Source organism: Eumetopias jubatus, unplaced genomic scaffold, assembly GCF_037043125.1.
Source record: "Eumetopias jubatus isolate StellerSeaLion01/CBP00866 unplaced genomic scaffold, mEumJub1_p1.0 scaffold_6, whole genome shotgun sequence".
NCBI classification, from domain to species: Eukaryota; Metazoa; Chordata; class Mammalia; order Carnivora; family Otariidae; genus Eumetopias; species Eumetopias jubatus.
This window is the reverse complement of record NW_028274812.1, coordinates 103,132,449-103,143,638: the sequence shown is the minus strand read 5'-3', so window position 1 is coordinate 103,143,638 and position 11,190 is coordinate 103,132,449. Positions and strand designations below refer to the sequence as shown.

Genomic DNA, 11,190 nt, shown 5'->3' with positions numbered 1-11,190 from the left:
TGGCAATTTTGACATTTCCTGTCACTTTCCCTATGTAGAGGCTCCCTTTCCTCTCCTCTCCCTTTTTCTTAAGCATTTTATTTTTGAAAGTGGTTAGATCTTTTGGTTTTCAACACTCCATTGATTTGTCCATTCCTTGGAAGAGCTCTAAGATCACATCAACAAACTTATCTTTGCTGGAGAACAAGGTTGCAACGAACATTTCCCTCTTCTTTGATGCTCTCTTCCCCCCAAGAAGCGGACACCTTGATGTGTCATGAACAATTCACTCTTGATCTGACTTTCCTTGTTACCCCTGGCCAGCCCAAGCGGCTGAGGTCTGAGCTTTACTCTCCCTGCATCATTGTGCAATACTGGAAAAGAAAAATAATCCATTTGTCTACACCCTTCAGACTGTGGTGACATGATCAGGGTTCTCTTGAATTTCTATGCATTCAATTTCCTCTCTCTCCTTTCGTTTGGCACGTTTCTTTTTCTTGTGGTGCTTTTTGGAAGGGGGGAAGAAGGTTAGGAACACAGGTAAGATAACAAAACAGTGCAGAAGTGTGCAACCCCCAGTGAGCAGCAAGCATTTGAACAGTGTGAAGGTCAGGTTCGAAGGCACAAATAGGAGGGGGACCAACCCAATAAGAAAAGAAGTAACATTTTGCAAAATGGCTGTCCCATGCTCTTGTAGGGAGCTTTTTATACATTGTGTTCGGGTGTGCTCAGTTGCTAATACAAATGTGTAAAGCAGTGGTGCACAGTGGTCAATGGCAAAATTTAAAGTGTAGATAAGGCACAAGATAGAAATGCAATCCATGTCGACGTTCCATAATGTCATTAAGCCCAGAACGCCCAGCTCAATTGAGGTGACACTAAGAATTAGCCAGAAGTTTCCCAGAGGGTGGATCACTAGGAAAAAAGTCAGGATTAACACCAGGAGAACACCAAAGCCTGCAATCAGAACAGGCACCGTGACAGACAAGCCATAATGATCCATGAACACAAAGGAGGGGTTGAACACGATAAATCGGATGCTCTTTGATAGGGACAGGGGCCTCAATTTTTCCAACACTTCTATGACTTCCTTCTGCTTGTCTCTGCTAGTCCTGGCCACCAGATACAAGCGAGAAGCAATGATGTTGTTTTCATCCCCTGCCTTGGAGAAGATGATATCATTTCGAAAATGCTGGAATTCTGGCTTTTTTAAAAATGAACTTTGTAGGACACTGATAAAGTCACTCTTGTTATTGGCACTGATGTTGCTAACTTTCAGGAACTGGTAATACTGCTCCACCCAGGACACTGCAGTGAACCCACTGCAGAGTCTCCGTAGATCCTCCTGGACGCTGCTGTTCCAGTATTCCAGGGGCTCGTAGATGTAGAATCCTATCACTGGGCTGTAGTTGCTGAAATATTTCTGCTGAACCATGGCATAGGAAATGCTTGGGGAGTCACTGGCTAGTAGATTGATGATGTTGGCTCTGTCACTGATCTGCAAGCACCCCATGAAGGAGAAGGAGGCATAGATGAGATAGAGGATGACAACAAATGGCTTCACGTAGATATTGGTAATCCACTCATTGTAATGTTCACGGAGGAAGTGCTGAATAAAATGGTGCTGGTAGGGGTTCGTCTCGTGATGGGATGTCTGTTGATGCCCATCACTCATCACTGTCTGGAACCACACAGGTTTGCGGTCCAGGTATTCCGCAGAGGGGATCTTACAGCAAAAGATGCTGTGGTAGCGGTTTTGCTCGAGTTGGCCGGCGAAGACCAGACAGGAGCCAAAGAATGAGAAAATGTAGAAGTAGTTCAACAGAATGGAGACACACATGTTCTGACAGAAGACCTTCACAGCCTCTATGTTTGTGAATGGGCTGGCACCCATGCCAAACGTAATGAAGTACAAGGAGCTGGTCATGGTATAGGTGACCATCACATCAGAATAGGCATCTGCTACCCTGTCTTTGAAGGGCAAATTCTCTCTTGTTCTCCTCCATCCAGACAGAAGCTCAAATACTCCTTTAGTTCCATGACCTAGTTTTTTAAAAAAAGAAAGAGAATAATCGTTTTATTATCTATTATCTATGCTAAGCAGTGCTTTAGACTCTAATCTGCAAAATGCTATGATCCTCCTACCAGGGCCTCAAAATTTGAGTTACACAATGGGATATATTTAGTCCCCGTGTCCACTTTAGCAAAATCCAAATTAATTGGTATTCTGGGTAAAACGAAATCCGTGTTGTCTGTCTTATTAATTCAACAAGTCGTAAATAAAATTGACATTATGTGATTTTTTTTCTCCCCCTGCACACATGTTGTCTCCCTAAGCGGGTCATAAGTTGTGAATGGTAGGGGCTGTTATTCATGCATTTTCAAATGCCCCTCAACACCAATTGAGTGCTTGATCAACTGATGCATTGACTGATAGTCCCGATTCTCCATTTTAAGCTGACTTACATGCTGTTTTAGAAAATCATAAGATGATTTTAAACACTTAAAAATCACTTTACATTGATTTTACAATGTTAATAATCCACTTGGTGGCCAAGTGGCTTAGAAACCAATTCCTATAGATAGGATTAATTAACACTGGATGTGAGTTGAAAAAAATCCGCCAGGTCACATAAAAGACCGGGCAAAACCTTCAGGGTGAGAGATCACAGCAAGCATTTCCTTTGGGCTCCTCACAGAGCTTTTATTCACACAGTATGGATGCTGACTAACATTTGCTTCATCAAAGTGGATGGGGAATGGTTCTTTTTAATCAACTTCTGTGCACTCTTTAATAAGGGTAAATAAGCGAAAGCTTCATTCAACAAATATTACTTGAGCACCTGCTATGTACCAGATACAGTTAGATACTGAACTGTTCCCCCTGCCCCAGGAACTTAACAGCTTTTAAGATACTACCACTTGCTTCCTTATCAGCAAAAGCAGAAAGCAGTTGGGAAAGTAAAGGTATTATTCCATATCTTCAATTTCCCTCTTTTCACTTCCCTGAATTAGCTCTGTCAATTACCATCCACAATGTATCAATTGGTAACTTTCTAACTGAGTGAAAATCTTCAGAGATCACTCTTGCCCTTGTAGGCAAAGCAATACTACACACAAACCTTTTCTATGAATGGATACAAGCTGTTTGGGCTCTTCTCCAAGAAACCCATTAGAAAAAAATGTAGCTTAAAGGCACAAAATGACCTAGTTCAAGAAAACTTGGAAAATGGACTTTGTGTGGCACCTAGATATTGGAGCAATTCACTCAGTAATGCTTTAACAAACATATTATAATGGCTGGGGTCTTATTATAATCACTGATTTTGTGATGTTGATAGAGGTGCTAATTGACCTACATAATTTTCCACCTTCTTTGTTACTTTTATTTGGGACTGCAATGGGCACAATTAAAAACTATTTCTCAAACTACCTTTCAACTAGAGGTGGTTCATGTGACATATTTCTGGGTAATGTAACTGATAGTCGCCTAAGGATGCTTATTCGAAAACCAGAAGGAACTTTGTCCTAAATGGCATCATGGAGCCACCAATAAGAGCCACGGTCTACCATCCTCTCTAGGTCTCCTTAAAGAGAGCCAAATCTCCATTTGTCTAAGCCACTGTAAGTAAGGTTATTACATGCAGCTGAACCTATTCCTAACCAACAAAGTTTTGTAGGTGAGTTAACATTACTGAAATCTTTTTAAATGATGTTTAAATATATATAATGCTAATCTTTGACTTCAAAGATACATGAGTTCACCTATCTTGGGAATTTTTATTAATTATTCATTGTTGCTGCATTGGAATTCTTCTTATCCTAAATATAAAGCCTATTGAGTCTCCAAAGTTCTCTCTTCTGAGTCCCCAGTCAGAAAAGGTAAGTTTATCCTAGCAAGTAGAAAAGGTTAGGCAAATTGCATTTAAGTATAAGGTAAGTTTTTGTGTGTGTGTGGGTGGGTTTTTTGGAGGCAATGATCTATTACTTCTTGCATTTAATTACTAGCTCAACATATATGTGTATTAAGTCTAATGATTTTTTTTTGAGTCTAATGATTCTTAACATTAATTCTTCATTTTTCTCTTCTGCAAGACTCCTTGACCAAATAGAATACTTGTTCTTTCATTCCCTTGACAAAAGCATATTAGGATATTAGCTGAAGTAATTAAAATAATTCTTTAATTAGAGCACTTCTCTTCTGAAATGAGGACTCTTGCTATCTTTGTAGTCATAAGGAGGGAAAAGGCTACATGGGGCTGCAGCTAAATTTGGCTTTCCTTTGCTAATGGTCACTTTTATGGAATAGTAGGTACACTATGTAGGCCAGATTGTTGCTTTATATAGTACAAAGGTCTGTGTGGGAAGATGATGCTAAACTGTATTAGGTTAAATAACCACTCTAAGTGTGATGAAGACTGAACACATAATTTCCAAACTTTGGAAAGGGCATATTTTATCCCATTCATAGGTTTAGATATTTTATAGTCCATTCCTACTGATATTCACTCATTTGATTCTCACCATAATCTAGCTAATTCCTAGCAGTTCAGATCTATTACCTGCTGCCCCCACAGTGGTCTTTCCTCTCCCCATGAACCTGCCCATGATCAGTCTTATCTTCTTAGTTTTATTCTCGCTATTTTCTCTGCCTTATAATACCTTCTTCTCATTGCTGGTCACATGGAAATTCTGTCCATCCGTGTGTTAAGCATCAGCTCAATTCTCTAATTTGCCGGGAAGCCATCTCTGACAATTCCAGACATACTGATTTTTTTTCTGTTCCTTAAGGTCTTACTGCACTAATTAGTTACTCATTTTGGCACACAACCATGTGCTCTTTTGCTCTGGAACAAAATGGTTTTCTTAGGATATGTTCTATTTCTTTGGTTAGACTGCAAATTCTTCAAGGTCAGGGAATACATTTTATGTTACTTTTATACTCTGCAGAACATCTGGCAAAGTGCTAGATGCCCAGAAGATGTCCACTAATCTCTAATTGAATTCAATCAATTCTTGATTCTAGTTGGGTTGAAAAAATGTATCTTTTAATTACTTTTTCTAAAATTTATTATGCATTTTTATATCTCCAGAAGTTATACACTTTTAATTCAATTCAACACAATATGTATTTTGATTTGTTATACACAAGGACCCATACTAGTCAACATAAAAAACATAAAGGTAAACAAGAAACACAATATTTTCCAACATCTGTCAGAGCAGAAGACCGTTTTCACTTGGATAATTCTGAGAGATTATAGCTTCTAATACAGATGAATTTTAGAAGCAGTCCCAAGGGTGTTCACAAGCGTTCCTGTCTTCTACTAACTAGATGCCAGTAGCACACTCCACAGTTGTGACTACCAAATATGTCTCCAGACATTGCCAAATGCTGACTGGGGGATAAATTGCCCCCAGTTGAGAATTACTGGTGTAGTCAAAAGAAAAAAGATAGTATGCATGTGCATACACACACACACACACATATTTGAATCACCTTTTTCTGGCTATAAAAACAGGACATATTTCCATCAAAAATTTGGGAAAGATAGAAAAAATAATGGTGAAAAATTATTTCATAGTCCTACAACACTGATAATTGCTGTTAACAATTTTGTGTATTTCTTTCAGTTTTGTATGTACATATTAAACTTATCCATTCATCCATCCATCCATCCATCCATCCATTCATCCATCCAGATTGGTAACTACCTAATTATTTCATGAAACAGAGCTCCTGTAAGGAGATATTAGAATCTGGGATTTCTCTTGCTGCTGTTCAGTTGGCTCTCAACAACCATGGAGAACCTGCTTTCTAGCCTCTGCAGTATTTTCTCTCTTGGTTTCTTGCTTTTTACTTTGGTTTCCATTCTGAGGCTGATACCATGTTTCTAATATCTGCTCACTTGAAAAAAGCCCTAACTCTCTACCATACCTTTTTAGAAGGGTATATGCACTCTTTTCCACCATTACTGAGGGTCTTATTCCAATTCAGACAAGACACCTGAAATCAAGACATTGGTATTCACCCAAAAGGAAGTGACCCACCATCTTAGATGATGCTTATAGAGCACGTATGAGTGTGACTTGCCCCACTGAACTGATTCCATTATATTTTCTCCTTGCTCCTGACAGTTCTTTGCTTCTGTCCCATTTCTACCAAAATCCTTAATCCTTACCTAAGGCCTCAGTTTGTCTTATAAACAACTCTGTTCAAATTGCTGACTGGTGAGACACATATATATCAGCAATTAACTGACATATAAAGAATAACTGCATTCTTTCTAAGTAGAGATGAATGGTACGGACTATGAAAAGACACCTACTTCTTTCTGAGGGATCAGGGAAAGCGCTACAAGTTTCCTATAGGCAGGGGATGATGCGGTCTAGAGTGATGCGGTCTAGAGTGAAGGAATGAATTAAGGCATAAATTTATCTGTAAATTAAGAGGAGGTAGTTGTGGCTTTCATATTTATAATTGATATTTTTTCTCTGAGCAGAGATTATCTTGTTTGATATAGCAGGTTAAGCCATTGTTGGAAATATGCATTTAATACTCCAGAAGATGACTGCCAAACTTTGATCATGATTTCCTTCCATTATATTAATATATATTTGCAAACTACATTAGAATGCCATAATAAATGGCTCAACTGGGACATTATTGGATAGCTAATCTTTCTCTTGGCAAAGTTTCACGAAGGAATAGAAAGGGAACTCTCACGAGTAAAAATGCTTTGGACAGAGTTGGAACTGGGAGAAAAATTCAATGTGGGAAAGGAATCAAAATTAAAAGATTTGTGTGTATATGTGTGTGTACTGAATATTCTAAAAATCTTCAGGGAAGTTGTTGGGAGACCTCTTTCCAAATGAAAGCAAATGGAAGCACTGTTCAATAACAAGCAAAACTTATGTGACATCTGGCTAACATATTCAATTTAACAATAATTTAAGAAGTTCTGTTATTTACAATGGATAAATATGGAAAAATGAAGATTATATGGATTCTTCTTTTGGTCATAGCATTGCAGGTCAGCCAGTGGGAAAATCTTAAACGGTTAAAATTTAAAAGCATGTATTTTTGTTATCAAACAAAACTGATTTCAGTCCTAAATGAGCTGAATAATATTCGGAACTGGTTATAATTCCATTTGAGCCTGAAGCAATCACTTTACAACAACTAAAGAGGACTTCTAAAGTAAGATCTCTCAGAACAGATTCCTTCCCACACTTAACATTTCTCTAAAGTCCTTCTCTCCCAAACCCAGAATTCAAAAAAAAAAACCAAAAAACGTTTAACAAGGATTAAATCAAATCAGACCTAATTGTTACTGATTCAATTAGTACTCCCTACTGGGCTTCTCTTGATATATTGCTCTACTAAGCACCATATGTGGGCTTCTAATTCTTTCTGATCAGCTGAATTAGAATTCTCTTCATTTGCCTTGAGAAGATCTACTAGTGAACCTCCCTTTATACTTGAATATGTCAAGACTTCAGCAGGTCATGAAATCTTGACATCTCCTGTTTCAATGACATAAGAAATAAAGGTAAAAATAATATTCCTTCTTACGACCTGCTCTGGAGAAATCTTTTTACTTTCTCTGAGCATTTATTTCCGCTTTGGTTAGCTATGCTTTCATTAATTGTGTTTGTGGAAATCACCCTTAAGCTCAGGTGGAAGAATATTTTGATTTTCTATTGGGCTCTTAGGCTATGTGACTTACCCATACCAATCAAATGAATAAAGAACGAATAAAAAAAATAAAATTCAGTCAACTGAACCAGTAAAGCAGCTAACAACAACAACAAAATCTGGATATTGAATCAACATTTTGAGTTACCGTTCACTTGTTCAGCGTTATACGGGAGCCTTATCCATTGTTCCTTCTGTTTAGTTGGCTGTTCCTGCTTCTATTTTAAAGATACCACTCAAAGATGAGCTCATCTCTAATACCTCCTGCTTGCCCTCTTCATCCCTAACTCAGCTGCTTAGAAGCCTATGTTCCAACACATATTGTAGCGCTTACTACTACACCCAACTAAAATTATCCATTGGTGTGATGTTTTTTATGTAAGTCTGTAAGGTCCTCACTGTCTAGGGTAGGCGCTGTCATTTCCATTTTTGTATTTCAATTATTTGACACTTATTGGTGCTCAATAAATGTTTGTGAAATTGAATTGGTCATGATCTGTGTTTAGTCTTAAAGGTATTTTTAGGTGTTGCAATGATTGTTACTAACAGCTCTATATTCAGCATTAAGAGTCTGTGACATAATTTGCCTCATTTTACTGAGAAGGGCATTTCCTGAGTGTTACCCAGTGATTCTATGGTGGAGCTGGTGATAGATATCAATGATGTTCAATTGTAAAATTAGCATATAATTAATTAATTTGGCTGGTTCAGCATTACAAATGTGAGGAATGGAATATGAAATTAAAAAGCTTGTTCTAAATTGTTATTTGGCAGGATAGAAATGAATCTACAGGGTACCCCTTCTACCCAAGAGATAGATTTTTTAAGACATTTTCTAATCCCCATGGTGTCTCACCTAGAGGTGGTGAGCAGTGTGTATTTGTAGACTGACTACTTTTAATCAACTCTCATCTAGAATAAATAGGTGATTATCAAGCTCTATTCATAAAAATGGTCAAGGCTTTTGCCTTTTGATACCTAGAGCCTCAAAGACATAGGGTAGGTAGTTATTCAACAGGAATTTCTAAGCCACTGTTGCCAGAGGCATATTGGATGGTTTTACCTGAAACTGTGGATGGTATTGTGCAATGAGGGGAGGGTCTAGCTTCATATCACCCTTAAGCAGGAAGGGACTTCTCTTGAAACTTTCCCATCCCAGTACAGAATGAAGGAGGCTCAACCGCAGGGTAAAGAGGCAGCATCTTGCAATGAAAAGAGGAATTCAGAATGAATCTGAACAGACACTCATCTCTCAGCACTTAGCAGGAGGTTAGAGTATTTCATTAAGTCCCTAAGAAGAAAAAAATGGAATTTAGTATCAGATTCTCATTGGATGGTTTTCAGTGACGTTGTGTATTTTATACATATCTTAATGTATCAAAAAGGGCAGATAGTTTCACTCCAGAGTTGCATTCCATCATTTTTGCTAATTTATTTTGTAGTTCTGTATGAAATTAAATTAAAAAATCTAGTATGTATGTGTGTTTCCTCATATACACATGTAGGTTGTTCTAAAACCTGGTGACTATTGCAGCTAAGGCTTTAATACTCAAAGTGGGCAAAACTAGGTAAGTAACATGATTTGATATTGTGGTTAATAGCACATCCCCAGAGCCAGATTGCTTGAGTTTATTTGTTTATTTTTTTTAAAGATTTATATATTTATTTGAGAAAGAGAGAGAGTGAGAGTGAGTGCGGGGGTGGGGTGGGTGGAGGGGCAGAGGGACAGAGAGAATCCCGAAGCAGACTCTCCACTGAGCGGCTAAGCACAGAGCCTGACATGGGGCTCAAATCCAGGACCCTGAGATCATGACCTGAGCCAAAATCAAGAGTCAGATGTTTAACCAACTGAGCCACCCAGGTGCCCCCAGGTTGCTTGAGTTTAAATCCCAGGTTTCTTTCTTCCTAGCTCTGTGACCTTGAGCAGATTATTTTTTTTTTTAAATATTCCACTTTTCAGTTTCCTCATCTATGCAATGAGATGACAATGGGGCCTACCTTATAGGATTGTTATGAGTTTTAGGTAAGTTAACATATGTGCTTGGCACACAGTAGGTGCTATATTGAATGGAAAAGTTCAGTGCTGGCAACTGCAGGATGTTTGCATCCAGAACATTCCAAACCATTTGACTTGGAATGCCACTTTCTTAATGCAGCCTGTTTACCTCTATCTTTACCGCCACAGCTGAGTTGACTTTTGGGGGGGATCCCTGGTACTCTCTTTTTTGCTGCGGAGCCTCAGTGCTGCCAAAAGATGAAACATCCCTGCAGGGCCAGCACACATATGGTGGCCTGCTTTCCTGTTCTCTCCTTTTCTCTGGTATTCCCATTCAGGGGAAAAAAAAAAAAAAAAACAAGAAAACTATGAGCAAGCTATTTGTTTTTTTCTCAATGCTTTTCATGTCTTTCAGGTTCTCTGAAATGAATAAACATTGTTTTCAGAAAAACAGCCTTGACAGTTTGGTGCTGTCAAGTTGGCCTCGGATGTTACCAGGAGCTGGTCTGGCACCCACAGCTGGGCTTAGGGCGATCCTCTTGATCCCAGAGAGTCTGGCAGAACTGCATCATGGAAGACCAGTCTGTGACTGGGATGGATTGAGACAAAAGAAGACCATTCCTTAGTTATGGCTGAATATATGTGAAACACAACAAAACATAAAATGAACCAAACATCCTCTGATACCAAGAACGGTAGGAGTGATTGCCGTTTCTTTACCAATCACAGTTTAGTCTTGATCTCCTAGTCTTAAGTCTGGTGTTCTGGCCTTCTAGGTATAAAAATTATTAAGATAACTGATCATTGAATTAGCCTCTCTTCTTGACAGTAACCAGCCATGCCGCTTTGAACCCTCTTCCAAACCACCTAACACTTGCAAAAATCATTTAAGTCCATTCTAATACCTTAGTCCTGTATTGCTCCATGGTCCCCAATGGTATGTGTTCTTCCTCAATGTAATGAGTCAATTAACCCAAATTTGTTCAACTATAGTAGTATTCCTGGTGGTCTTTGGCTGGAGGGCAGTGGCATTTCATTATAAATATTTTTGGAAAACAAAAGAAATTAAAACTTTTGTTGTTATAAGAGTTAGAGCAGGAACACTGAGTCAGACTTAAGCCCCGCAGACTTGAATTTCCAAACAAAGGGATGGCCTTCAGGTGGAAGAAATATTTTGGTTGCTTAATCTGTGGAAAAAAAGAAGAGGTGCCAGTTGGCCATATGAGAAGTGGGAAGATGTTCTGAGAGGAAAATAACATAGATATTAACATAGGGAAAGTGAGGAGGAGCCATGTGGACGAAGAAGTCATTTTTTGAAGCAAAAAAGAACAATTAATGGAAGAATGGGTGATCAGGCTGAAAATCTTAAAATTGACACAAGAAGTGGATTTGCAGTTTATAAACTAAGCATGAGCATATGCTTAAAAAAATCAAGACCCAGAATAAAGGATCATATAAAAGAAGAAAATAATGAACAAAAATTTGTAGGAATGAATGAAAATTAAGATACAGTGTT

The 11,190-nt window shown here is 38.4% G+C and overlaps 1 protein-coding gene across 2 annotated transcripts in view; it reads right to left on the bottom strand.

Moving 5' to 3' along the window:
* Positions 1–388: 388 nt before the first annotated feature.
* PTCHD4 (patched domain containing 4) overlaps positions 389–11,190 on the bottom strand; it is a 183,392-nt gene continuing 172,590 nt past the window's right edge. For both annotated transcript variants that reach the window (XM_088024353.1, XM_028097877.1), the window contains exon 3: positions 389–2,022. In XM_088024353.1, the coding sequence (XP_087880479.1) occupies positions 389–2,022 (1,634 nt within the window). The remainder of the gene's footprint in view (positions 2,023–11,190) is intronic.